Source organism: Camarhynchus parvulus, chromosome 7 (assembly GCF_901933205.1).
Source record: "Camarhynchus parvulus chromosome 7, STF_HiC, whole genome shotgun sequence".
Classification (NCBI taxonomy): domain Eukaryota; kingdom Metazoa; phylum Chordata; class Aves; order Passeriformes; family Thraupidae; genus Camarhynchus; species Camarhynchus parvulus.
The window spans coordinates 37,781,286-37,807,006 of record NC_044577.1 but is presented as its reverse complement, the minus strand read 5'-3'; the positions used below and the strand labels follow the sequence as shown (position 1 = coordinate 37,807,006).

General features: G+C 38.0%; 1 protein-coding gene across 15 annotated transcripts in view; it reads left to right on the top strand.

The window, feature by feature from the left end:
- The window catches only part of BAZ2B (bromodomain adjacent to zinc finger domain 2B), a 109,875-nt gene that overhangs the window by 41,922 nt on the left and 42,232 nt on the right, over positions 1-25,721 (top strand). For 13 of the 15 annotated variants that reach the window (XM_030952166.1, XM_030952165.1, XM_030952163.1 and 10 more), the window contains exons 2-8: positions 10,001-10,156; positions 15,763-15,924; positions 16,288-16,481; positions 19,196-19,402; positions 20,066-20,464; positions 22,681-23,287; positions 24,436-24,732. In XM_030952166.1, coding sequence (XP_030808026.1) covers positions 10,003-10,156; positions 15,763-15,924; positions 16,288-16,481; positions 19,196-19,402; positions 20,066-20,464; positions 22,681-23,287; positions 24,436-24,732 — 2,020 coding nt within the window. In that variant the 5' untranslated portion in view covers positions 10,001-10,002. The remainder of the gene's footprint in view (positions 1-10,000; positions 10,157-15,762; positions 15,925-16,287; positions 16,482-19,195; positions 19,403-20,065; positions 20,465-22,680; positions 23,288-24,435; positions 24,733-25,721) is intronic. The other 2 variants (XM_030952169.1, XM_030952159.1) reach the window with 2 other exon arrangements.

The following is a 25,721-nucleotide window of genomic DNA, read 5'->3' as shown; positions in this document are numbered from 1 at the left end:
CCTTTAATACTGGTATTTAATGTGGAAGCCCAGTGATCTGGAGCACTATCCTATCCTAATGTCTCTTACAAAACAAGATTCTATTGATTTTTTTAACAAAATACTGAATTGCTGCTGTTAATAGATAAAATTTATATAATATGATATTCCAGATGATTTCAGTAGTGCTTAATATTGACTATGTCTATGAAATGTCCTAGTCTGGGGACCAGCAAAACATATATATTGTCTTCCAGCAGACTTCCTTGCTGTCCAGCCATCTTCTTGTACTCCGACTCTGTTCTTTCCAGTGTCCTACAATCTGGGTGTTTTGAAGAAGTTTCCCTTGCTATTTGTAATCTTTTTGCATATTCTACCTCTGAAGACACTCTTAAAGCTTGGTGCCTCACAGCTGACCTTGTTGGCTCAAGCTTCAGCTTAGTTTACGGAACTTATTCCTGCAGAGCAGGTAGAACAGCCCTGATGTGGAGGCTGGAGGAGCTGCATTGCCTGTGCTGCCTGGGGGAAGGGAAGTGTGGGAGGCAGCAGTGGCCAAAGGATATAGCTGTTTTTGCTGGGCAGGGCAGATGCTAACCCTGGGCCCAGCCACAGGTCCCCATGGAGCTCTTGAATTGAGAGCTGGGTAGCAGGAGTTGGGACTGCCTAGGCTTCTTGCTCCCACACCCCATGAGACAGCCCCAGCTTTATCTGTCAGATATGACCATCATTGAATGCTTGCCTTTGCAGAGTGCCTTCAAATTTTTAAAGAATGGCTTATTTACAATGTGTATCGCTGTTCATCTTTAAAGGGTTTTCAAGCTTTGCAAGAAAACAACACATGGTGTACAGCAAAAGTGGACTCACGTGCTTTAACCAGTGTTCTTTAATCATGTAGGAAAATGTAATGTTTAGCATGTGGCTTTGTTAGAGCTCAATATCTAGATACAGTACTTTTGTTTCGAAGATGGAAGTATGGATGGCTTATTATCTTCTTTCTTTCCAATTTTTGGAAATAAAATTGTGATCTGTCAGGGTTTTTTGTGTCTAGGCACTTATTTCAGGTTTGTAAATAACATCAAGATGTCAGATTTGCATCTGCTTGGTTTGTAAAAATAATGTTGTGAATGGACTCAGCCAGAATAGTCTTCTGACACAGTAATACCTGCCGTGGGTTCTGTTAAGGCTTAATGTTTTTTCTTTGTGTCTTAAGACCCCATTATTTTTCCTTCTAGTTATTCTGTTTACCTAAACTTTAGTGGACTCTGTTGTTGTTTTCTGGGGGTTTTGTTTTGCTCAAATGTCTCAGGTTTTAAAAAAATCATCATATCTTTCCAACTGGAAGAAACAATGAACAAATAACCTAAGATATTTTGGAAAAGGGAATGGATGCCAGTGATGAAGCTGACTCAGAACAGCGGCTGTTACGGCACGTAACACTTCCTTCAAGAGCTGGTTCTGGGATTCCAAAGAACCATGAGAGTGTGACTGCATGAAAATGTGGAAGCCATTTATCTGTGTCTCAGCCAATTAGTGGGAACTATTACATTCCTTCAAGATGACACCACAAGATGCTTTTAGAAGTTCCAAAACTGAGGAATTAGCATTCCTCAGTGATAAGTTTTTAGTCAAGGTGCCAGAACTCAGTCATTGATGTGAGAGGCTGATAGACTTCTTCGCTCTCCCATGGGCTAAAACTAATTTTTGCTGGCATTGGAGAACCTAATGTACAATTTAGATGTTTGGGTTTTTGTCTTTTTGCTTAAACATAAAATGATATTAGTGTTAGAATAATCAGACTGAAGTTTGATGCTGTTCTAAAACAAAGTCAGGACCCATTGCAAAGCCTAAGGCTGGTACAGGAACACATTGAAAAGATTTGTTTCTCCTGAGTGCTTTTCTGAAACTCTGACTTGGTACCCATAATTCATTTCTCATCAGAGTATGCTGGTGGTCATAGTTTTTAGCAGTATTTGAAGGACTAGAGTAATAACTTAAATTGTTAGGATGAAAAACTCCCAACAAACAAAAAAACCCCAAAAATCTCTAGACCATTTGTTAGGAATGGTCCATTTGCCTACCATCCTTGCTGCTGCATACTCGTTAGAGTATATGTGGTCTGTAAGTTCAGGACTTCAGGGTAAAAGAACCCTTTTTTCAGCATCTTGTTTTTTACTGGGCAGTGCCCATGGACTTGTTCTGAACTCGTTATTTTGACACACATGGCTTTCATACACCCAAACAGATATTAGATTTGTAGTTATTCTTTCCCTAGATTAATTTTCCTTTAGATCATGTTTTTAAAGATTAACTGAAGTTTTCTCTATGCAGTAATTTCTTTGTTATTTTTCCTAGCATAAAGCAAAATAATACCAAGTAGGAAAACCACATTGTTTGTTGTGACTCCTTTTGAAAGTTCTTATACATATATACATTAGAGACAATACTTTAGGCTTCACAAAGTTAGGTGTTGGTTTAATGCCTTCTGGTATTATTTGGCAAAGTTAGGCAAGATTCAAATATAGAAATACTATAAAAAGCATGTTTGGCACAAGCACTGTTGAATTTTAATGGTGCCTAGACAAGCCTGTGGCAGCTTTTGCTGTCAGAGGTTCAGCAGGGCACTCTCTCTCGGTAGGTGTTTTCTCCAGCTCTGATAGTACCTGTAATTGGAGCTAAGCCTCAGTCTTGAGCTTGAGATCAAGTCTGGCTTTTGAACTATGGGAAGAGGTGTACTATACAATGGCTAAACAGGAGCTAAGTTTCTGAGTGGCAGAATACCACCTGAAAAGCAGAAAATTTGCCTCTGACAGATTAAAATTCAGATTTTGAAAAAGCACAGGAAAAAAAGGCATTGACATCAGCTGTCCCAGTTGTGTTACTGATTTTTGAACTACTGTTGCATAGGATTTATATTCTTAGGGCTTCTGTTCTTAGGGTGGGTCAGACCCACCCTAAGCAAGAATTTTCGCTATGTATTTTAAAAATGTTGCATTGATTATCAGTATGCAAAGATTAAATAATACTTCATAAATTTAAAGTTATAGAGGTAGTTGTAGATAGTTTGCTCAGTGCCCTCACAAACTGAAGTAATAGTGTAAAATGCTAAGTCTTGCTTCTTTAGAAGATGTAGTAGTACTAGAATCTGGTGCAAATGAACCCCAAGTTATTGAAGTCTCATAACCAGAATATTAAAAAAAAAGGTATGTGGGGAATGGAAGAGTGGGCTTTTACATTGAAACTGGAAGCATGTATTTAAGTTGAACGGTTAGGCATGAAAATAAAAACTGGTATTCATCCCAAGACAGTATAAAATATTGCAGTGATCCATTTGTTTGTTGATTTGGGTTTTTTTTTAGGAACAGAAGGATTTGTAAAACCTCATTTCTGAAATGATAAATCCTTTGTTTTGGTTTAATGACAAAATCTGGTGAGTTTCCCTCTTTACAGCATTTACCAAACTGATGCCAGAGAATCTTTGCCGTTGAATATTCTTCAGATGCTATTATTTTAGCCTCTGCAGTTATGACAAGAGTCTACCACTTTGCATCAATTTTATGTGGTATCACTATTTATTTGCTGTTTGGAATCTGCTTAGAAGCGTTGGAATACAGATGTGTAGTGCCATCGTCTCCACTTCATGAGCGGAATGTCCATAAGCCTTAATGTCTGCACAGAGTTGCGCTGTACAATTGCCACCCTGACATCTGCATCCTGACTGCTCCTCTTCTTGAGCTGGATGAATTGCACAGCTTTTCTGTTGGTAAAAGTAACTTACAGGATGGTTCCTTTCTTGTCATCTGAAATTTGCTGTACTGTAAGAAGTGGCTTGGGCAGCTGCTTTTGTAGGGTGAGCATTCCTGACTGAAAGTGTGTTCATCTGTGTAAGAAGCTAATCCCACCCATCTACTTCTGTGTTTTGAGGGTGATGGTGTCAGCTTCTCCTTTCCAAACCCAGCATAGAAGTGAAAATAAGTGAAGGGATGTGTGTTCTTAATAAAAGTGGTAACTGCTAAACATGGATGTATAAAGTTGATAACCTCATACAGAGTAACAGATAATGCAGATAGATTTTATTTTAGGAGGGTAGGCTTAGATTAGATGTTAGGAAGAAACTGAGGGTGGTAAGGCACTGGCACAGATTGACCAGAGCGATTGTGATCTCCCCATTCCTGGCACTGTTAATAGCCAGGTTGGATGGATCTGTGGGCAGCCTCATCCAGTGGAAGGTGTCCCTGCCTGTGGTGGTGTGTGTATGTGTAATAAAGTGAGCTTTTAAAGTCCCTTCCAACCCAAACCATTCTATGATTCTGTTTATATATTTGTTTAAACCAGACTCTTAGTTTGTTACTCTGGGTTTGAAACATTTAAGGAGGCTTGGGTCACTTCAACATTAAGTAGCTCTCTGTGGTGCTGTGTTGCCCCATGGATACTTAGTATGGCCGTACACTTTTTGTGGTACAGATTGGATAGGTTAGATTTTGTGCCCAGCATTATGCAGTTTTCAGAAATATATTCTGAGGTTTGTCCCGAAGTGAGGCTTATGAAGGATTGTAGTTCAACCTGACCTGTGTGCCCCTCCTCCCTCCATGGAATGTAAAGTAAGTGAATTATAATGCCCTCTGTCATTTGTAACTATTCTTTCTTTACCATGATCATGAAAATTACAAAATGTGTGAGTGCAGAAATACTCAAAGTTATGTTTATTTCTAATGGAAAGCAACACAGTTAATTGTTTATTGAGCTTAAGAGTTGGGTCTGCTTTGAAGTGGCTTTTAGTAAGTCACCTGATATGGGTAAAGACAGTTAGAACAAATGTATATGGAATTGTAATCTCTGTGTGATTATAGGAATGTTTTCACTATTGTGGATTCTAATATGATAAACAATGAGTTGTCATATCGCCGTTTGAATATGGGTGATGTGAGTCAGGAGAAGGCTGTAAAGCCCATTTAGAACATAACACAGGAACGTACAGTCTGCCTCACACAGTATAACTGGCAATAAGGTATTAAGTGTATTGGTGCATAAAAGTGTCTTTGTATGATACCTTTGAAACACAAGCCAGTCATGCTTTTGATTGACAAAAAAAGGTTTTATTGTGGTTGTTGATTCAATAAAAGAAGATTTGTTATTGGTGGCTTTTTTTCCCAGAGAATTTTACATAAAGTACTTAGTGCAAATTATTGAAAGTGACATAATTGCAGTGACATTCTGCAAAATTTGCAATATGTAGCAGTTAACTTGGCTTTTCTGGTTTGTACAATATTTGAGACAGTGGAACTCACTAAGTATATAGGCACTTTTATTTGAGTTTAAAAATCTCGATGTGTAAAACACCATAGCAGTAGTAGATTGTGTGTTGGAAGGTTTGTGATGAGGCCTTGTCGGCAGAGGACGGAGCGTCAGTGCGAGCCTCTGGTGTCCATAGTCTGTCTGTAAGGAGCTGCACCCATTCCTGTGGGTACCTCACTTCCTTCTCACCTGAGGTTTGGTCAGTGTGCTTGCTTGTTTTGTGGGTTTTTTTGTCACACCACTTGCTTTGAACCCACTCCTCCCTGGTTCTGTGGCCCTTGTGGAAGGTGTGCATTGCACAGGTACTGCTTGACGTGCTGAGTCACCTCTGAGCTAGCGCCCATGCTCTGCGTTTACCTTCTGAGCATGACCGTTTTGGACACTGCATTTTACATTTGTGATGTGCTGGACTGTGTGTTCTGGGACTCTGATGTGCTTCACTTCATCACCTGCAATATTTCTGGCAGTGGAGCACTCATGGACACAAGAACTAGTGGCAGACTGACAATGTTATTATGATGCAATGAAATACCTTGCTGTAAGGCAAGAGAACACAGTCTTGTGGGACTCTTCTAGAATAGTTTGGGGTCATAAAGTTGTTACAAATTTCACTTGGTCGTTGAGAAAAACTGAAGCATATTTTTACCCAACTTTTTTTTCACTGTGTTAGAGGTAATAATTGAAACAAGGAAGCAGTACATGGGAATGTAGAAGTTAAACTGGAATTTGGAGATGAGTTTAGTGTTTAGATGTCTTCAAAACATACTTCATAATATTCACACATCCCTGCTAACATTGATAGGATAAGAGTAGGAAAAGAGTTTATCTTCTGCATTAGGGTACATTTCCATGAAGGTTTTGAGCATAGAATAGGTAGGTGATTGACTGTAAAGAAATTTCAACCTGATATATTTGAAAATTATTTGACTGTTGTTTCCTTCAGTAAATCTTTTTTTTTTTAGTGTTTCTATTTTTACTAAACATTAGTAATTTTTTTCCCCCCAAAATACAACATTTTTCCTGTGTAAAGCTTCACATACTTCCCTTCTTTGTTCCCTTTTACTAAGAGATTACTTTCTGTTTTCATTGGGTTAAGTTGCATTAATGATGATTATTCACCATGGGAAATTCTGGGAAAATAGCTGGAGTTTCAGGCAAAGCATTGAGAGGAACTGACATAAATCACTTACCCAGGAAAATTTTAAAAAGTAATTTTCCTCTTAGTTTTACTTAATGATTTTTGTCTTTTACAAATATGAGAGATTAATAAACAGTCATGGCAGTTCATAACTATTGACTGACAAACTAACTCAAATGAAACAAATGTCTCACTTACATTTGAGTGAGTATGGATCTGCTGTAACTGGTATGGACTTTTTAGTCACAGAATGCATGAGGTCTATAGTGTAATTATTGCCGATCCTGTCTAATGACTGTTTTGGGGATTATCTCTTTTGGAGTTAGCCATCTGCTGTGGTTAGAGTAATTAAACATAATTAAGGGTTAACTTAGTTTGAAGTCAAAACTATGTATGTCTCTAGGAGAAGAATGTAAATTTCTTCCATTCAAAATAATTCTGAAATACCAATATTCCAGTTCTCTATTAAAGACATTAAACAAGCAGCTAAAATAAAGTTTGAAAAAGCACTCTGTCAAAAAGACTTCTCGGACCCCTGCAAACTGAAATAAAAGGAGCAGGGCGGGGTTGAGAGAGAGAGGGGAGCCTTAAAAGGGCAGCTTATTACTGTTCTCCCAGTTCTTATTTGATCAAACAGATGGCCTGTGTTAGTTAAAAGCTTGCAAGTATAGCTATATTTACTTTTCTGTATTTAAAAAGTATTGATTTGCCAAGGATGTCTTCTTATTTATGACTCAAGCATGGATTGCTTGTAGGTGGTTCTTAACTATGCTTATTTATAAAATACTTTAGATGCTCACATCTGAGAAACTCCAGGCCTGTCAGCCTGACCTCAGTGCCCAGGAAGGTTATGGAACAGATCGTCTTGGGTGTGGTCACACGACGGCACATGCAGGAAACCAGGGGAGCAGGCCCAGCCAGCAGGGCTTTAGGAAAGACAGGTTCTGTCTGACCAACCTCATCTCCTTTTATAACCAGGTGACCTGACTAGTGAACTAAGGGAAGGCTGTGGATGTGTCTGCCTGGACTTCAGCAAAGCCTTTGATAGTGTCTCCAACAACATTCTCCTGGAGAAACAGGCAGCTCATGGCTTGGACAGGTGTACCCTTTGCTGGGTTCCAGCTGTACTGTTTGGCCTCCCCCCAACTGGTTTGGGAGAGAATTTCCTCAGAGACAAGTGGAAAAACCTGTTTATTTAGCAGGAAAAGCACTCCCCAGCACAAAAAATGAACAATACCAGGTGACAAAACTCATTTGCTGCTCTGAAGAGACGATAAATCCAGAAAGTCTCTCTGGTGGGTGGTTGCTCTGTTATCAGTCCCTCTGGTGCTGGGAAGGGCTGCAGAGAAGGCCCCAGCAGGCTGCAGAGTGTGAGCTCTTGGTGTTTCCTTGGGTTCCAGTCTGGAGCAGGTCCAAATGGTTCCAAGAAAAGGGAAAGAAAAACAGTCCAGGGAAAGCTCCGACTGTCTCAGCTAGCTAAACGAACTAACCAACTAAAAAGCAAAAGGAGCGTGGTGTCCTGCCCCATCCGTGCCCAGACATCAACAGTGTTCCCGCAGACTGTGGAAGAGGAGTCCAGTCTGATAACAAAAATCTGCACTTCTTCTCCCCGCCTTCGCTCTCAGCCAGTCTTGGGGACACAGAATGTAATATCCAGCATAAGCAGAACACAGGGCTGGGGATACAAGCATCATAACATTACCCTAGGACATTGATTCATGATAAATTGGGCTGTAAAGAGTAAAAGCAGTGAAGTCTTTAGGTGCTGTTGAGGGTGGAGTGGCTGTTTGCAGTTGGTACAGAGGGTGGGCAATTCTGTACGACAGACTGTACCTCCCATGTTAGCAGTTTTCACTTTCCCAAAGTAGTATGCTTTGTTCTGCTAGCCTGCAAAGCCTGGAGACTTTCCTCATGCATAGAAATTGCAGTGTATAAAAACTATTAGTGACAAGGAATGAACAATTTAGTTGAAATGAGCACAGCGTATCTTCACAGTATTTTGTGTTTCTCCATTGATTTTGCTTTTGTATTTGCTGTGGCTTTTTAAATTTCATTTTTACTGTCTGAGACAACCAAGGATCTACTTTCTGGAGAGGCAGGTAACAGGTTTTATGCTATCTTTCAAGTGTGCATTTGTGAAGTCACTGTTTAATACAGCTGTGGATCAGAAGTGCTGCTTAACATACCCGTTTTCTAAGTTGTTTAAAATAGAATTTAGAAGAGTGTGTCTTTCTTGTGTACTTGGTATTCTGCTTTACAAAATCTCATTCTCACTGGGAATGAGATTTTATAAGTTGTTTGATTTAGGTTCAGTGCTTACCCCTCAGGTTTCAGGTGTAAATCTGAGAAAGGGTGTTGCCTGTGTCCATGAGGGAGACTCCATGACAGGAACAGGTTTCTCGGAAGTTTCCCAGTTAAGAGTTCAATGTGCTTAGTCTCATGGCATTTTTAATAGGGCAGGGACTTTGGAATTTTTTCTCCACCTTATTTATACTGTGATCTTGACTCACCATCATCTGCTTCTCTGGCAGATTGAGTCAGACAGTCTGTTGATGCTGCTACCACTGTGAAAAGACATCATTGGCTTGGCTGCACTTCTTAAGTATTTGAGAAACTACTTTACAGAATATGCTGAGTTGGAAGGGACCCACAAAGATCATTGAGTCTAAGTCCTGGCCCTGCACAAGTCTGTCCCCAAGAGCCACACGATGTCCCTGAGAGTATTGTCCAAACACTTTTTCTAGTGTTTTTAGTAATAATGTTACTGTCTGTTTCTCTTAAAATACACATGCTTGTTCCATGAAGTCTGGTGGCTTTGGATTTAGACAATTCATGGCACAGATAAATGTCTTATTTCGTATGAAAAGCTCACCAGGAAACAACACCACCACCACCACCAAAAACTCCTAGCAACTTACAGGAGTTCTTGTACTTATATTATCTCACCGTAATTGCTGGATCTTTTCTTAAATTATGAGTCTAGATATGGACATTTTGGCATGCAGTACTGGTTCTTTAAAGTTGGCTGCCAGAGAGCAGCAAAGAGCAGGCCTGTTCTGCAAGGAGGGGTAAGCCGGCAGTTGAGGATTACACAGGCAGGGCTTTTGCCTACTCCAGCACAATGCTGGTCACACGGTTAGACAGAATAGTGGAATCTGTCATGCCCAGCATCCATCTGGTTGCCTGATGAGAAGTAGCAGAAAATGGGAGCTGATGCCATCCTAGAGGGCAGCTAGAACATATGATGTAGCCAAGACGCAGGGGCACAGGCAGGCTGCAAGAGTGATGGGCTGGCTCTGTCCAGCCTGAGCTGAAGTGGAGCTCCTGAGCACAGGGTGTGGTAGAGGCATTCAAGGTGAAATGTGATGTAACTCTGAACAGCAGTACCAAATTCCCACAGTTCTGCAGCTCTGCTGAGTTCCCTGACAGATGGGTGCTGTTAATGGGATGTACCTCTCATGTGAAGGTCTCATGGGAACCTCTTGAGAATTTAGTGCAGATCCTGAGACACAGTCAGCACAGACAGTGCTGTAGTCCCTTGTGGTTTCCCTTGCTGCCACAGAAGACAGATATTTATCTTCTCTCTTCCAGATATGGAGTCTGGAGAGCGGTTAACGTCATCATCAGTCTCCTCTACTACAGCTGCTTCCACTCCAGCATCTTCTACACCGTCGGTAACGTCAGAAGTATCGAAAGGTGGCCTTCCCTCTGGAGCCGCGACGCTGAGCTCCACAATCAACACGTGTGGTAAAAATGACTCAAGTCTATATTGCAATGTAATTGTAGTGTTTGTCAGCACTTGAAATTATTATTACAAGTCAAACGTAATAAGGTTGCACAGATGCATCCAAGAAAAATGTCTGAGGTTTTTGGTTTTGCCAAGTGGCATTCATTTGCTGTGAATACATTTTACATAGTACTTATTCAAGGAATGAAATTAATTAAAAATTACTATTTAATATGTGGAAAAAAAAATCAGTTTGCAAGGCTGCCTTGAGAGCAAGGATGAGATAAAGGGTTCATCTAGCAAACTCTACGCCACTTTCAGATTAAGTTGTAATAATCAGCTTCTTGAACGTACATCTTGTTCTCACCTTTTAAACCCAGCCCATACTGTAGTTCTACATTTGGATGTGTAGTTTCTTCTAATGGAGCTTGAAATGGAAAAGATAAATTTCACAATGTCACAGCCATCGGGTAGTCTTGACTAGAGTGAAATATCTTACCTTGAATCAGAAATATATATGGAAGGTTTCTCCATGCAAGAATCTAATTTTTGTGATTGAAACTCCCATTTCAGCTGAACGATGCAAACGTCATCCACAGAACAAGAAACGGTAAACTCTTCCCTGCTGTTTCTCACTTAACTGTTCATACAGAGATCTTGTTTTGGAGAACATTGTTTCTGTTACCCTCATTCTTGAATGATATATGGTAAATAGGAAGTTTTTTCAGTTTTTTTCATTTAAATTAATGGTAATCCCGTTTTCTGAAAAAACTGTTCTTGCAGCAGAATGAGCAAAAGTATATTCTCCAAACTGATACAACTTGGTAAGAAGTAATGAGTAGACTTCAAGTCCCCAGTTTCGTCCTGCATTTGTTTGTTTCTAGCTGCCCCAAGAAACTGAAACCAGAATGTCTCCAGACCTAGAGTTATGTGTCAACTATTTATTTTAATTTCTCTAAAATCAGCCAGAAAATTCTTAACTAAAACTCTTCTGGAATAAATAACAAAGTGTTTCATTTTTCAGTACCCCACTAAAGATTTGTCTTCAAAAGAATTTTTGGTCTATATTCATTAGCCCATGCCACTTGAAATGGGTTTCTTTGGTGGTTCCTAGAATGTAGCAGGAGTAAATTTCCATATGGCTATGAATGTATAGTCCTAACCTTAGGACTTCTGTGACTCATTTACCTCTCCTTGCTGCTTTTGCTGTGTGCATATTACATCATGTAATTCTGTATCTACTGGTAAGGTTCTGTGCATTTATAGGGATATGTATTTGGTCTGCCAAAATACAGTAAGACTGAAGCAGATGAATAATATAATAAAGGTACTAAACTGTCGGTTTTGTTCTTCATTAGGAAACACAGCTGGTTCTTTACTAAAGGCCTTTTAAAAATTCTATTCTCATCTTTTATTTTTTAAAAAGTGTAATTTCTGTCTGGTAGCTAATAGTTTAAAAGACTGATAGTAATTACCAGCATTCTTTTTTTTTTGTTGATGGTCAAATTGTTTACCTGGCTGCATCTGATGTTTAAGAACATACATAATTTTTCAAGGACACTTTGTCTTCCTGAAACCAAGCTGGAATGTAGTTTACTATCAATACCATCAGTTTTATTTATGAGTACGTCTGTTTCTCTGCTGACACAGTGCACTGTGGTTACTGTTGTATCCACTGTCCCGCCGAGTGTTTATGCTTCCAGCCAGCTGCCTGTCTTGAATTTACAAGGTACTCTGTAGCCAAGATAGACTACATACTAGCCAGTTCTAAACTGCAGTGTTCTTCACTCCTGTAACATTTTAAAAAACCCAACCATGTTTGTCAAACAGATAATTGAATAATCTTCAAATTTAAAAATGCACTTTTCTAGTATCTAATAAAATATTTTTTTAGGAATGAGCAATTATTCTTACTAAGAGACGGTAATGCATCTTAATGCATGAGATTAGAGAGGTTCTTTTTAGCCCAAAAAAATCTCTTTATTTTCTTTGCAGCAATCAGTACTCTATTAAGTAGTCTCTGCAATAAACTTGATTGCATACCATGTCAGGTGCCCATGATACATGATGAGTTAGAACTGGAAGTCTTTATGCTTTGCCAGGGAGATTAAAATACAAGTAATTTATTTTGGCATATTCCCAGGTCAGAAAGACAAAGCACCTCTGTGAAACCATTGTGGAATATATCACATACTGTTAGTTTAATTGGTTAATTTGCACTACTTCCTGAATAATTAAAGCATTCTAATCAAGTAAACAGATATTTTATTTGATTTCTTCTTATTCACCCGTTGCTGAAAATAAGGTGCATTGGAAAAGTAAATTGCCTCTGGAAAGAGGTTTACATTCACCCTCATGAGAATGTTATCAACTTTGGAAGAGTATAAATCAATAGCTTTTTCTCTAAATAAACCCATAATTCAGTGTTTCGTCTTTATGAAAAGCAATAATACTAGTGTGTGAAACCATTCTAAGGTGAACATTTAAGCTGTATTGTTTTGATGTTATCAGAGCTGGAAAGTCTTTAATTTTTATTTTTCAAAAAAGAGAAGTTCATTAACTTTTTATTAAATAACAAAACAATTTTTTTTTTCTCAGACCAGAAGCTGTTTTTGTTAGAGCAAAATTGTTCAGTCCTATTTGGAGTTCCCTATTTCTCTTTAATGAGATCCATAACAATTTTAAAATTGTGTACATAAATGCACAAAGTCATTCTTTGTTAGTAAGAGACCAGCATTGTTGAAGTGTATTTTGCTCTTTGGAATAATGCTTTCAATCATTTATCTGTGCAGTGGTTAGTAGAATTTCAAAAACTGTGCTCAAAAATATTTAACCTATTTAAAAGTAAGCCAAGAATGTTAAGAAGTGAGATTTAATATGGAATTTACCTATGTGGAGCATGTTTAAAGTAAGTTAGTAACTTGAAGAGTGAACATTAAAATAGGAAAATTAAGGAAATACCATAATTAATGGGTAAGCAGACTGTTAGTATTTTCATGAGATAAGAAAGAGGGGAAATGTCATTACAGTTCAGTGTAGTGTTACAAGACTTCTACCATTTTTTATTGGTGTTTTATTTCTTCCACGTGTTTAAATGTAGATGGCTTCTCTTTCCTAGATACATTAGGTAATGGCTTAGATGGCACATTTAGTATGTCTTCTTTCAAGGTCGTTATAGTGTGTAGTATATTGTACATTTGGCTGCACTTTCTCTATGATGAAGAAAGTTTATGAACAATCTCAAAGATTCTTTTGACTCGGAAAGTCTTCAAAGTATTATGAAACTTTGCAATGCAGTGTTGCTCATCAACATGATTGAGAATCACCACTATGGTCTGTGAGAGAGAAGCATTGTGGAAGAAGGTAGACAACTGAGGTTCGGGTTGGTTATGGATGTTTTTTGGGTCTTTTTTGTGATAATTTACAAAGTGATGTAAAAGTCATTTGAGCTAAATTCAGCAAATGTAGATCTGAAACATGATGCTTTTAAACTCATGTCAGAAGCTTAGAGAAATACTCTACACATCATCTGCAATAGTTAGCATCAATGAAGTGAAAATCCCTTCTTGTCTTGGAGGAAGGAAAAAACGGCACCTGAACCAGAAATGTGAAATCAGTAAGAGGAATTTCCCTGCACTGTCTATGTAGTATTCCCGTTATGTTGCCTTGTAGTTGCTACCTTGTAGTTGCTGATAAATGAAAAATCCTAGTGAATGCCCTTGTGTTCCTAACACCTAATAGAATGAGTTACTGCAGTCAGGAACTAATTCCAGAATTATTCCTTATATACACAAACACAGTAATAATGTTTAAAACATGTAGAGGGAGAAGTAAGATTAGTAAGTTAATGGTTTGTGTGTAGAACTCCACCAGAAGCATGGTCAGTGTGCAGAGGCCTTTGTTGCTAATGGGAGTCTTATGGAAAACAGGGAATGCTGGTCTTTCTTATGCTGTCCTTTTTGATGTGAATGCTCTTTATATTAAAGGATGGCATGCATGAATTTAATGTTCTTTGATGTCAGTCTTTTCCTGCTTTTTATCTCCATTTGGGACTACATTGTTCTTCTGGTTATGTATGCTTTTACAGTCTGAGAATTCCATTATTTGTTTTCTGTACTTGTGTTCAGGCTATCTCTAAAGCTGAAGTTTAGTTCTGAAACTCCTATGAGATTTACTCTACCAGGATTACAGGATTTCTAGGCCTTTGATTTTTGTCTGTCATCTTAGCTATTATATATTCTTACTTTGTCCTGCCCTATGAATACATGCTGACTTGCCTGCTCTCTTCTGTGTTGCCCTTCCCCAACCTTCCAGTGTGTAGCAGCTCAAATAACTCCTCTATTTACTTTTTTCTGGTCACTTCCTCTGTTCATTTTCCTTTTCACATATTTTCCTTTCTGTATTAGCTTCAATATCCTTACTGTTTAAGGTGAGCACAGGTCTAACTATGCTTACATTTTGCATGTAATTTTTAGTCTGGTTCATCTAGCTTTAGTGCTCCCACTAAGACCACATTGCCACTCACTTCTCCCCTGCCTCTCACCACCACCGTTGCCCTTCAAGAGGGCTGGAGAGGAAAATTGGAGGCACAAAAAGCCAAGGTCACAGGTCAAGATAAGTACAATTTATGGAAACAGAGATGAGATAAGAAAACAAATATTAACATCAGCAGTACTGACAGAGGATATAAGAAACAAACTATTCAAATGGAACTCCGCCCATCCCAACAATAGACAATTACTGGCTTCTGCCACTGGTGCACCAACTGGGAAGAGAGCCCTTCTCCCTGGAACAGAGTCCCTTTCTCCTGCCAGTGATGTGAGATTTATTTGAATAACCTTTGGGTCCTGGCCATGCCCTGTCCCAACGACTGCAAAAACTGACCCTGTCCTGGCTGGAACCAGGACACCTCTTCATCACGTCTGATCTTCCTCTTGTCTTCTGACCTCCCAGTCTGAGAGATGGCATAACGCATAGTGAAGTTAGAAGCAGGATCACCAGTTGATACTAGGGTATTTGAATAGGGTTGTTACAGGAAAAAAATAGAGGCAGCTTTTTTTGCAATGCGGTGTCAAACTCAAGCATAGAAACCGCTTGCAGTGGCTGTAGAGTTACCATTGGGTAGCTAGCAGTTCCTCTGTTTAATAGATCTTCTCATGGGGAACAGCTTCGGATGTGGTTTTGTGGTGGAGGCCTCGGAGTATTGCAAGACTCAGATTGCAGAGTTGACTGAAAGCTGTTGTATTACTTTGTAGTTCCAATGTAGGAAGAGTGCTTAGATAATAATAAGTGTTAAAGGGTGTGATATGTGAATACTGATTCAGTTTGTAAGACTAGCAGTTTCACTTTGGGGTGATCAGTGTCGTATAGCTTTCTATAAAGTATTAATTTTCAGAATGCATTTAAATAAAACTGCATTGCAATCTATATTATCAGCATGGCTTTAATGACTTAAGACCAGAGTTGCTTCAGGAAATGTTTGTCATTGAGAAATTCCTTAATGTTTTGGTTTTGCTTCTAGATTTAGTAAATCTGCTCTGAATTATGCATAGCAATATGCTTACTGAAATACTTAAATATAGTATTAGAACAACTGAAGTTTGTTTTTATTTCCTTTGTGGTTCAGAATGGTGGCGAACAGCAGACACGCACTCTCGTCCTGGGGCAGCTTTTTTCCCACCACTCTTGGGAATTCCCACGTTGTTTGCTCCTCCTGCACAGAATCATGATTCTGCTTCATTCCACTCAAGAGCTACAGGAAAAAGTAGTCGGAGTAATACTGACAAAGGTAATGGCTGGAAATAATCATATTGAACTTCTGCGCATACAGAAAGATGTGGTATTCGACCTTTACTTTCCTCTTTCTACCCATTCCTAAACAGTTCAATAAAAATTGGTTCTGTTAGGTAGGGATGATACATACCAAGTATGTGTTTGGCCTTTAAATCATGGATGCTGTGTATGATTAAACTAAAATAACTCCAAATCAGAGTGACACTTTGATGACAAATTTTAGTATATGTGGCGAGTAACTTGTATCTAGGATCTTGTTACATGTCTGTGGAATGTTAGGTGACTGGAGCATTTCAAAGAAATTACCTGTTACTTCAGATTCATTTTAAATGTCTCTTTGTAAATCTGCCATCTTTAGGTATGAATGGATCACTGAATGGCAACAGTACCAGTGCGGTCTCAGCTCTCAGCACGTCCGTGCTCTCCACTAGCATTGCAGCATCGGCTGGACCAGTGAAAAATGTGACCTCAGGAGCTGGAGGACGCAAATACAACCAGGAGCAAAGCAAAGTTCAGCTTTTGGATACCAGGGCTGACAAAATCAAAGACAAGGTAGATACACTGAAACAAACTGAAGAGTCAGACAAAAAATTTGACATGATAAGTGTTCTGCACACAGGAGCATTTTTAAGCGTTCTTTCTGAGTACAGAATGTTTTGGGTTCTACTGATCTATTAGAGCAAGATCTGTCTCCTTGTCTCTGTAGGGATTTTTTTGTGTATTGGTGTTTGGGATTTTTTAAAATTGTTTGGGGGTTTTTTAACATACTTATGAACAAAAAGTTACTATTAGTGTTAATTTCACTAGTTAATAAGTGAATAGCGGTGTCCAACACCTCGTTTCATTTAGTTTATCTAATTTTTAAAAAATTGTATTTAACACCAGTATTTGATATTATTTATTACAGTATATATATACACATGTATTGGTATTACAATTATAATATTATAGATTATTTCTATGAATTTATTAGGTTTTCATGTATCTTATAAAACCAGAAAATTTTTAGATGTTCAAAGTGCTTTTCTGTAAACCATTTTCTATTTATCAGAAGAAAGACCTACTATTCACTGCTGTGTTTCAGCAATAATCGTAGCCATCTAATATGAAAGACAGGAGTAGTCTCAGTGAGTTAGTAAACCTTATATACTGATCTAAGCACTCTAAGAACTTTGCTCCTCTTGGAATCAAAACTATTGAAGCAAAACATAGAAAATGGTGTACTGGGAAGGTGATTACTGTCAGAATAAAAGCTAAGGGAGTAATTCTCTACTGATAGCCATCTAGGTCAAAATCTTTTTCTTTCTTTATATTTATTTATTTTTGTTTTGTAAGTGAATTGGCATTCTTGCTTTCTTTCTGTTACTGAACTACATTCAACTACCAAGTCCAAATGTTTGAAGGTGAGAGGTTGGCATTTTCAAAGGACAGCTGGTGTTTGATGTATCTTCGTAAAAATAGGGGTTAGCACACAAATGGCTGCTTACAATTGTGTAGTGATATACAATGTTTAGTATATGGACAATAGGAAAATTATTAAGAATATTTTCTCTCAAAACACTCTTCATGTTCAACAGTTGACACCTTTTGAAAGTATTAAGCTAGTTAAAGGTATTTGGGAAATCTTTGACTTTTTCAGGCTTAAATGTTAAAAATGGCTCTTTCTAAAATTCTGCTTTTATCCTGGGTATCTACATGCAAAATTCATCTTTCTTTCTGTGGTGCAGAAGTAAAGCTTTTTCAGATAGTGTTTCTGTATTTCTGACTATTACTACAGTTGGGCAGGGTACCAAATACATTTCTATTTTACTACTATAAACACCTTCCCAAAAGGTACTTTTTGGCTCTTTGCTTTATTCAGAAAATTTTACTTATTTTTGGCCATTGTTTGCATGTTTGTGTTTTTGGTTGGTTGGTTGGTTTGTTGTTTTGCTTCCTCCTCTTCCCCCATTTTCTGTCAGGATATCTGTCAGCATTGTTATCTTTTCCTTTGTGTTACCTTTTATCTTTAAGTATAAATTTGGTGCTGTTGATAGATTTCTTGATGCAATCACTGATTTCAAACTCCAGTTTTATTGACTAAATACTGAGGTGCTGTAAAAGGATGGATTTGATGTGCAAGTACCTTTCTTAAGAATGTTGTGTTCCATATCTTGACTTTTAAGTCCTTTGTCTCATGCAGATAAATATCAGGTTGTCTTTTTCTTAAGTTCCTGTAGTAAATTTTGAAATACTGAAATGGAGCTTTTGTTCCTAATCTTACTTGATATGCTGATGTCCATAGCTTCTTTCCTTCTGAAACTTTTTATGAGGTAAATGGCATTAGTCAGTGTAATGATTTGAACAACCTTTTGTATCAAAACACAGAAATTACTCCAAATGAGAACTCTTAATATGACGATCATTATAATTATTAAAGCTGAGCTTTGTACAATTGATGTTATGCTTTTAAATTTCTAAGTGTAAAACTTGTCTCTTCCTAAAAGCATGTCTTGCTTTAAAACCTTTTAATATATTTTTCTAAAAGTTCTTTTATTTAGGGTTTTAGTTTTTTAGTATTCATCTTCTGGTTTCATCAGTCATCTCCTTAGTTGTAATTTCTTTTTGGGGATGGTATCTAAAAAAACCTGCTAAACTATTTATTTAGTTTTAGGAAAAAAAGAAAAAAGCAAAGCTGATATCAAGGTGTTTTTACAGTTGATGAAAATCTAGAGTTACTTTCGATATAATGTAGTTGTCAGAGTATTTCAGCAGATTCTGGTCCATTTTTCAGAAGCAAATCCCAGAAGCAATTTGATGAACATATTCTTTTCAGTCCTCAAAACTCTACATTGCTGTACAGCCCATACTGTGGAAGTAGCTAAATGAACGCATCACTGAAACTTTCGATAAACCTAATGTTTGTTCTTTCTGTGCTAACCTGTACCACAAGTTTTGGGTATGAATTTTTTTGGAATTGGCACATTCTGTAGAGGTTTACTAGACCCAAATTCTAGGCCGATGTTCTAGGCCTAAATTTGGAATTTTATGCCAAATAATATAAATTTGTGATGTAGTGATGTCAGCAGTGGTCAGAAAAAGACTTCAGTGGAACTTTGTGACCAATTTTTAATTTTCATCACCTTGTGAAGCACTTTTTCTTTAAGCATTGCAGATCGCTTTTCTCCAAAGTCTCACTCTTCTTTGTTTCAAAGATTATGTGTCATAATAAGATTACATAACAGATTAAAATGGAAGCATTAACAGAGAATTCATCTTCCCGGTAGAAGCCCAGAAAAAAAGCAGTGGAAAGCTCGAGTAACAGCGACAGTGATTCGGGCTCCTCTTCAGACACCTCAAGTGAGGGTGTAAGTAGTAGTGACTCTGAGGACCTGGAGGAGGATGAAGAGGAGGAGGAGGACCAGAGTGCTGAAGAGAGTGAAGATGATGAATCTGATTCCGAAAATGAAGCACATCACAAAAGCAAGAGCAAGGTATAACACCTCACTCTCCTGTCCACAGTCTTGTTGCTACAAGCCATTTGTGACAAGTTGACCTACTCATGTCTGTGAACAAATAGTCAACAATTATTTACCTTCACATTAATAAATGCTAAGAATACTCATTTTAGGTTTGCTTCAGCGTTTGCTGTTTGTGGGGTTTTTTGCTTCTTTTGTGTGCATGCATGTCTTTGTATTGCTGTTCTTTACAGGGAGTTTACAGTTGGTAGACTTATTTTTGTTATGAAGTAGGAAATACAAAGAAATTAAGTACTTTGTACAGGTAGTGAATTGAAAATATATCATTGTGGATATTGCTTTGGCAGTTACTTTTTTCCTAGTAGAATGCCTGCCTTTCCCTAGTAGTAGAACAGCAAGATTGGAATCTTTGGTATCCTATTGGGTTTACGGTCAGAAATACATTTAAGAACAACCATGGTTTAATACTCCTTCTCTAGTAAACATTGTTGTAACATGCTGAAACTGTCTGGGGGAAAAAACTGAAAATGAACAATAAATATATTACTGATTTAAAAGTTATTATTCATCCTCGGCCAAGACTAGTGTAATTGTTTCAGGGAGACTGATCATATGTTTAGCCTTTTTAAAAGGATCTTTAACTTATGTAATGAACACTCAAAAATAAGTATTTTGCAGGTGCTAATGCATAGTGGTGTAACAGATGCGAAAACCGATGGACAGAAGTCACAGGACAAGTCTCAAGAAAAAAGAACACACCAGCAGATACCTCTTGTGTCTGATTCCCAGACTCACTCATCATTCCAGTCCCAGCAGAAGCAGCCTCAGGTTTTGTCACAGCAGCTTCCGTTTATTTTTCAAAGCTCTCAGGCAAAGGAGGAATCTGTGAACAAACACACAAGTGTAATACAGTCTACGGGATTGGTTCCTAATGTGAAACCTTTGTCTTTGGTACATGAAGCCAAAAAGGAGACCTATTTAAAACTCATAGTTCCTTCCCCTGATCTACTCAAAGCAGGGAATAAAAATACCTCTGAAGAATCTATCACTTTGACCAGCGATGTTAGATCTAAACGGGTGAGTGAAGTTTTTGATTATTTGTAACCTGTGTCATCTGCTTAAAAAGGCATAACATTGTGCCATCAAACTCTTTTAAATACAGCGTATTAAAATTATAAGTATATATATTTTCATAATCATGGGAGTTTGTGTTTTTAGAGTTGATCTGGATTTCTGAATGGTATAAATGAACTAGATTGTGTGGGTCATGCATCTCTTAAGAACAATGTGCACCTGAAATCAATATCAAAATAAGAAAATTGTAAATATCAAAATAAGTAAATTGTGTGGCCTGGATATTTTTCCTATGCTTCTAGGTTCAGTGAAAATGCTTATTTAATACTTCACGTATCTAGTATGTAAGCATGACTTCACTTTCTTTCAAGTTAGATAGTTTCAAGTCCAAGTAATTGAAATCACCTATTGTAACCATGATTTTAAACAAAGAAGCTGAAACCCATTTAAAAAAACCAAACGTGCTCATTGTAATGTTGAGTTTTGTTTGCTCTTTAAAGACAGGTATTTATGCACTGATAGCTGTAGAAACTCAGTATGGCCATTTCAGTAGTTTTTTTTAGAATCAAAGAATGGCCTGGATTGGAAGGAGCCTTAAAGCTCTGCCCTGTCCCACCTCTGCCATGGCAGGGACACCTCCCACTGTCCCAGGCTGCTCCAAGCCCTGTCCAGCCTGGCCCTGGGCACTGCCAGGGATCCAGAGCACGGGGCGCTGGGGAGGGAGCTGCTCTGGGCACCCTGTGCCAGGGCCTGCCCACCTTCCCTTCAATTTATCTTCCTTTTTACTGGTCAGGACTGTACAATGAGTTTATATGTCTGTCTTAACAGTTCTGTGGCTTCTAGAATTTTTAGATCCTCAGTTTATTTATTTTTTAATAGTAATTAAGGTGACTGCTGATGAATTTTCTGTTTAGTGAGATTTGAATGGGGATTAGAAGGGAATAAAAATCTGTCATTTTACAAACATCGAGGCTCAGGATACAAAAATAAGTATATTAAAAATACATTTACAGAGGCAACTCTCATTATTATTATTATTTTATTTTTTCAAATTTTGTTTTAAACTAGTAGTATTCAGGAGTAGTAAACTCAATTCTGATTCACAGCTAACTCACAGGCCCTCAGTGGGAACTGAAAAATCCTTGATTTTTATTGCTAGACTAGAGGATAAAAACTGTTTTTCCTTTCCAATTTCTTGTTATTACATAGAACTCAAATAAGCTTGTTACTTACCAGGAGTAGCTAAATAAATTATAATTATGATAACATACATCTTTGCTATTGAAAGAGGCTTCTGCTTTCACATTTGAGTCTTTAGCTGGTGATAGATCACACATTTAGTAGTTTTACTTTACAACTTCTACTGGAGGTATACACTGTGTGAATATTTATTTCAGAGATCTTCATAATTTCTTATACAGTTTTAAATGTTAGTAACTTCCAAGTATGTATTGTCTTTCACTTAATTTTTAAAAATTGTTTTTAAACCGTACTATCTGTATTCCTTTTAATTGTATTTTCTTTTGAAGATGATGTGAGGGTTTTTTTCTTTGGAAGAGTCTTTAGACTAAAGACACTGTAAGCTTTACATGCATTTCTGAGCTATTACTAAGTTTTACAAGAATAATTTCAAGTGCTACTCTTTCAGTTAAACAGTTAACATATCACAGCATTTCTGAGTAATACCTTTTCCCCCATTCTTTTAAAGAAATTTTTTTTCTATACCAAGACTCCTCTGTTGGTTTTCTAGTATTGTGGCCATTAGTGTGTTTTATTTACCTTGTGCTTTAAAGTGAACAAATTATTAACACTAATGGGATTTTTATACACTGAATTAAGTTATAAGAGGTTTTCCTGTGCTGATACACAAGATTAGTAAGTATCTTTCTAAAAATGACCTTCTTCAGAATGATTAATACCTTTATGAAAGTCTCTGTCTAGAGCATTGTAGCAAGTGAGAAAACTTCCCCGTGTAATTTGAATCAACTTCATCTTGAGTTCAATTAGTCTTCCTCTACTTGATTTACAGTGAAAAAATCATGTAAGACTTGTGTAACCGGTAGTTACTCATCTCTTCTGATGTACCTAGTATCTGCTTTTGGCTTTCTAAAAATGGCTCAGCAGATGTTTAAAATTTCCTAGAGCTTACCTGCCTGAATACCAAAGAAAGCCAAACAAACACTTCCACATTTTATTCCTCTGTCTTCTTATTTCTTTAGGAACAATATAAGCAGACATTCCCAGCACAGCTAAAGAAACAGGAATCGTCAAAGAGCCTGAAGAAGGTTATCGCAGCTTTGTCAAGCCCCAAACCAACATCTAGTTCACCAGCTCATCAAAAACTCACATCCTTGGAAAACAACCATTCTAACCCATTCCTGACAAATGCACTTTTAGGTAATCACCAACCCAATGGAGTTATTCAGAGCGTCATCCAGGAGGCTCCTCTTGCACTCACTACGAAACCGAAACCCCAGACCAAGATCAATGAAAGTGTAGCCATTTCTAGCAGTGCCCCCTTTTCTTTGCCAATAAACTTGAGTGCATGTGGGAAAAAGCCAACTGGTAACCGTACAGCTGTTATGCCCTCTACCTCTCCTGTGTTACCTGGTTCAGGAAAGGATAAAGCAGTCAGCAATAATGCAGTAAATGCAGTAAAACCACAACACCGCCTTCATTCTGCAAAGCTGGTGGTGGAGCAGTTCAGAGGGGTAGACTCAGATGCCCCCAGCAGTAAAGACTCTGACGACTCAAATGATGATGACGACGATGATGAAGATGAAGATGAGGACGATGAAGAAGATGATTCTGATGATAGCCAATCAGGTGGTTTAACCTTTTTAAATAGGAAAAGCAGAAACTTAATTTTTTTGCATTTTGAAAACATGCATTTCCCACCATATTTTAAAATAGGGGCAGGAAATACTGGGCCTGCATGGCCCCCACAGTGCCCTACACATATTGTTGAAATTAGCACATGTCCCCATTCTCCATTGTGTCATGTCCAAAAATCATGTTTGGGGTGTTCAGATACTTGGTCAGCTGTCCTGGGGAGGTGGCTCCTTAGTTTTTTGGAAAGGCTGTCAGAGACATGCCTTCCACATTAGTCACCCAGCCTGCAGCTTGATGTGACCAAGTGCTCAGGAAGGGATTGACATTAAGGCTGATTGATGGTTGATGATCCTGGCAGACAGAGACCAGCTGCAAAACAGGTTTCCTAGCCAGAGAGGGACTAAACTAGGGCCTTTGTCAAGAGTGGCAAGAAAAGCATGTTTCTGTACCTCATTCAGGAGCACAATAGTCCTTGAGCAAGTAATTGGACAGTTTTAAGGGCTGCAGACCAGGCTATGCAATTTGGAATGACAAGGCCTGTTTTAGAGAGTTGAGTGTATTTACAGTCACTGCTTTGTCTTTTGTGCTGATATCCCTTGTGTCCAGCCTCCACCTTCATCATTCTCTTCACCCTCTCATCCACACACCCTGTACTAATCTTCTTATCTGAGGATTGTATCTCACCTTCAGTTCCTTACCCTGGCTGTCCTCAATTCTTACTCTTCCTTTGCCCAGATTGCCATACTTTTGATTCTGACACCTTTCAGCCCATATCCAGTTCTGTTGTTTTCTTCCTCTTCATGATGAATTTCATGCCTGTGAAATGCCCTTCCGCTGCCGGTCTAACGGGAAGATTTAGCTGTAGCTCATTCTGGGGTAAACAGTCTTGAGATACTGCAGCTTCTGTCACTCATCTGTTTCCATTCAAAAGAACAGTGTATTATTGTGCAGAATTACTTAGTACTGTCATATTTGTAGTAACTTTAAAGCTTAGGTAGTTAATTAAAACCTCCTGTTTACACTCAAGGGATGTTATTAAAAAAGCATGCATAATAAAGGACTTCACAAGTATTAGGACTTTAACATACTTGCTAATAGTTTCCAAGTCATAATGTGCCTTTTGCCACACTTTCTTTAAACAGAGTCCGACAGTAATTCTGAGTCAGATACAGAAGGGTCTGAGGAGGAAGATGATGAGGATGATAAAGACCAAGATGAATCGGATACTGACACTGAGGGAGAAAAGGCCCCGCTGAAACTGAATAAAACTTCATCCTCTGTGAAGAGCTCTTCCATCGGTCTTACAGCTCATTCTGCCCCACTTAATCTCCAAGTAGCCAAGACATCGAGCTCGACACCAGCTGCCTTGTGTCCTGAGTCCCAGCCTGCAGTGTTCCTCGGGACAGGAGCCTCCACCCTCACGCCAAGTACACACTGTGGTATCTCACTGTCTTCTCTTCTACTACTGCCATGTGATAGCTAAGGTCCATGTGTTGTGCAAAGTAGTTGCAAAAATAGTCCAGGTGCTGGTTTTTACCCTCAGAACAGTGATTCACTGAACAGCCACTCTAGGGATGTGGCAGAGTCACCCTCACTTGAGGTTTTCAGATGCCAGTTGGTCAGGGTGCAAGTTAATCTTGGCAAAGCTTCCTTTCCCAAGGAAGGCTGGATCAGGTGTCTTTTGATGTCCCTTCTGACTTTGGCTGTTGGGTGACTCTGTGATCTTTCCATGGGTGTTTGCAGCAATCATTAAGATCTGTCAGCCAAATTGCAAGTTCTCCAGACTAGAACATTACACTTAGACGAGGACATTTTAACTCGTGTAATTATTTAGTGGAGATAGAATTAAATATCCAGATTTGATATTTTTTACAATAAAACTCTTTAAGTCTTTGGAATTCTCCATTTTATTTTAAACTAGTTATTCTTCTGATTTCTGAACTTTCTGGTTTATGTTCTGAATCTTCAGTTTTTGTCCCTTAACAAAATTTGTAACCATATTTTGTTAGAACATAATTTTCTAATAAGTATTTCAAAATTCTCATTGGAATTTATGGATTATGCACAAGGATTTTTATTTTTAGAAGTTCATGGAAAGTACCTTTAGCATTTGTCTGATATTATATAGTTCTTATAATCCATCATTTGGTGACAGTTTGTAAGATGTAGATATTAATATGGCTATAGTAAAGAATGCATTTTTGAAAGTCACATTTCTTATTTGCATGGTAACAATGAAATTAAATCACATATTTCCTACTTTGAATTAGAGACTTGCTGTTTATTAACATGGGTGTAAGCAGATTGTTTTTAAATGGGGACATCTGTTTATGAATAGTTTTTTATATTTGGATTCAGTGGAATAGGAGCTTCATTCCATGTCATACAAGGGCATTAGCTTTGAAGAAGTATAATGTAATCTACCTAA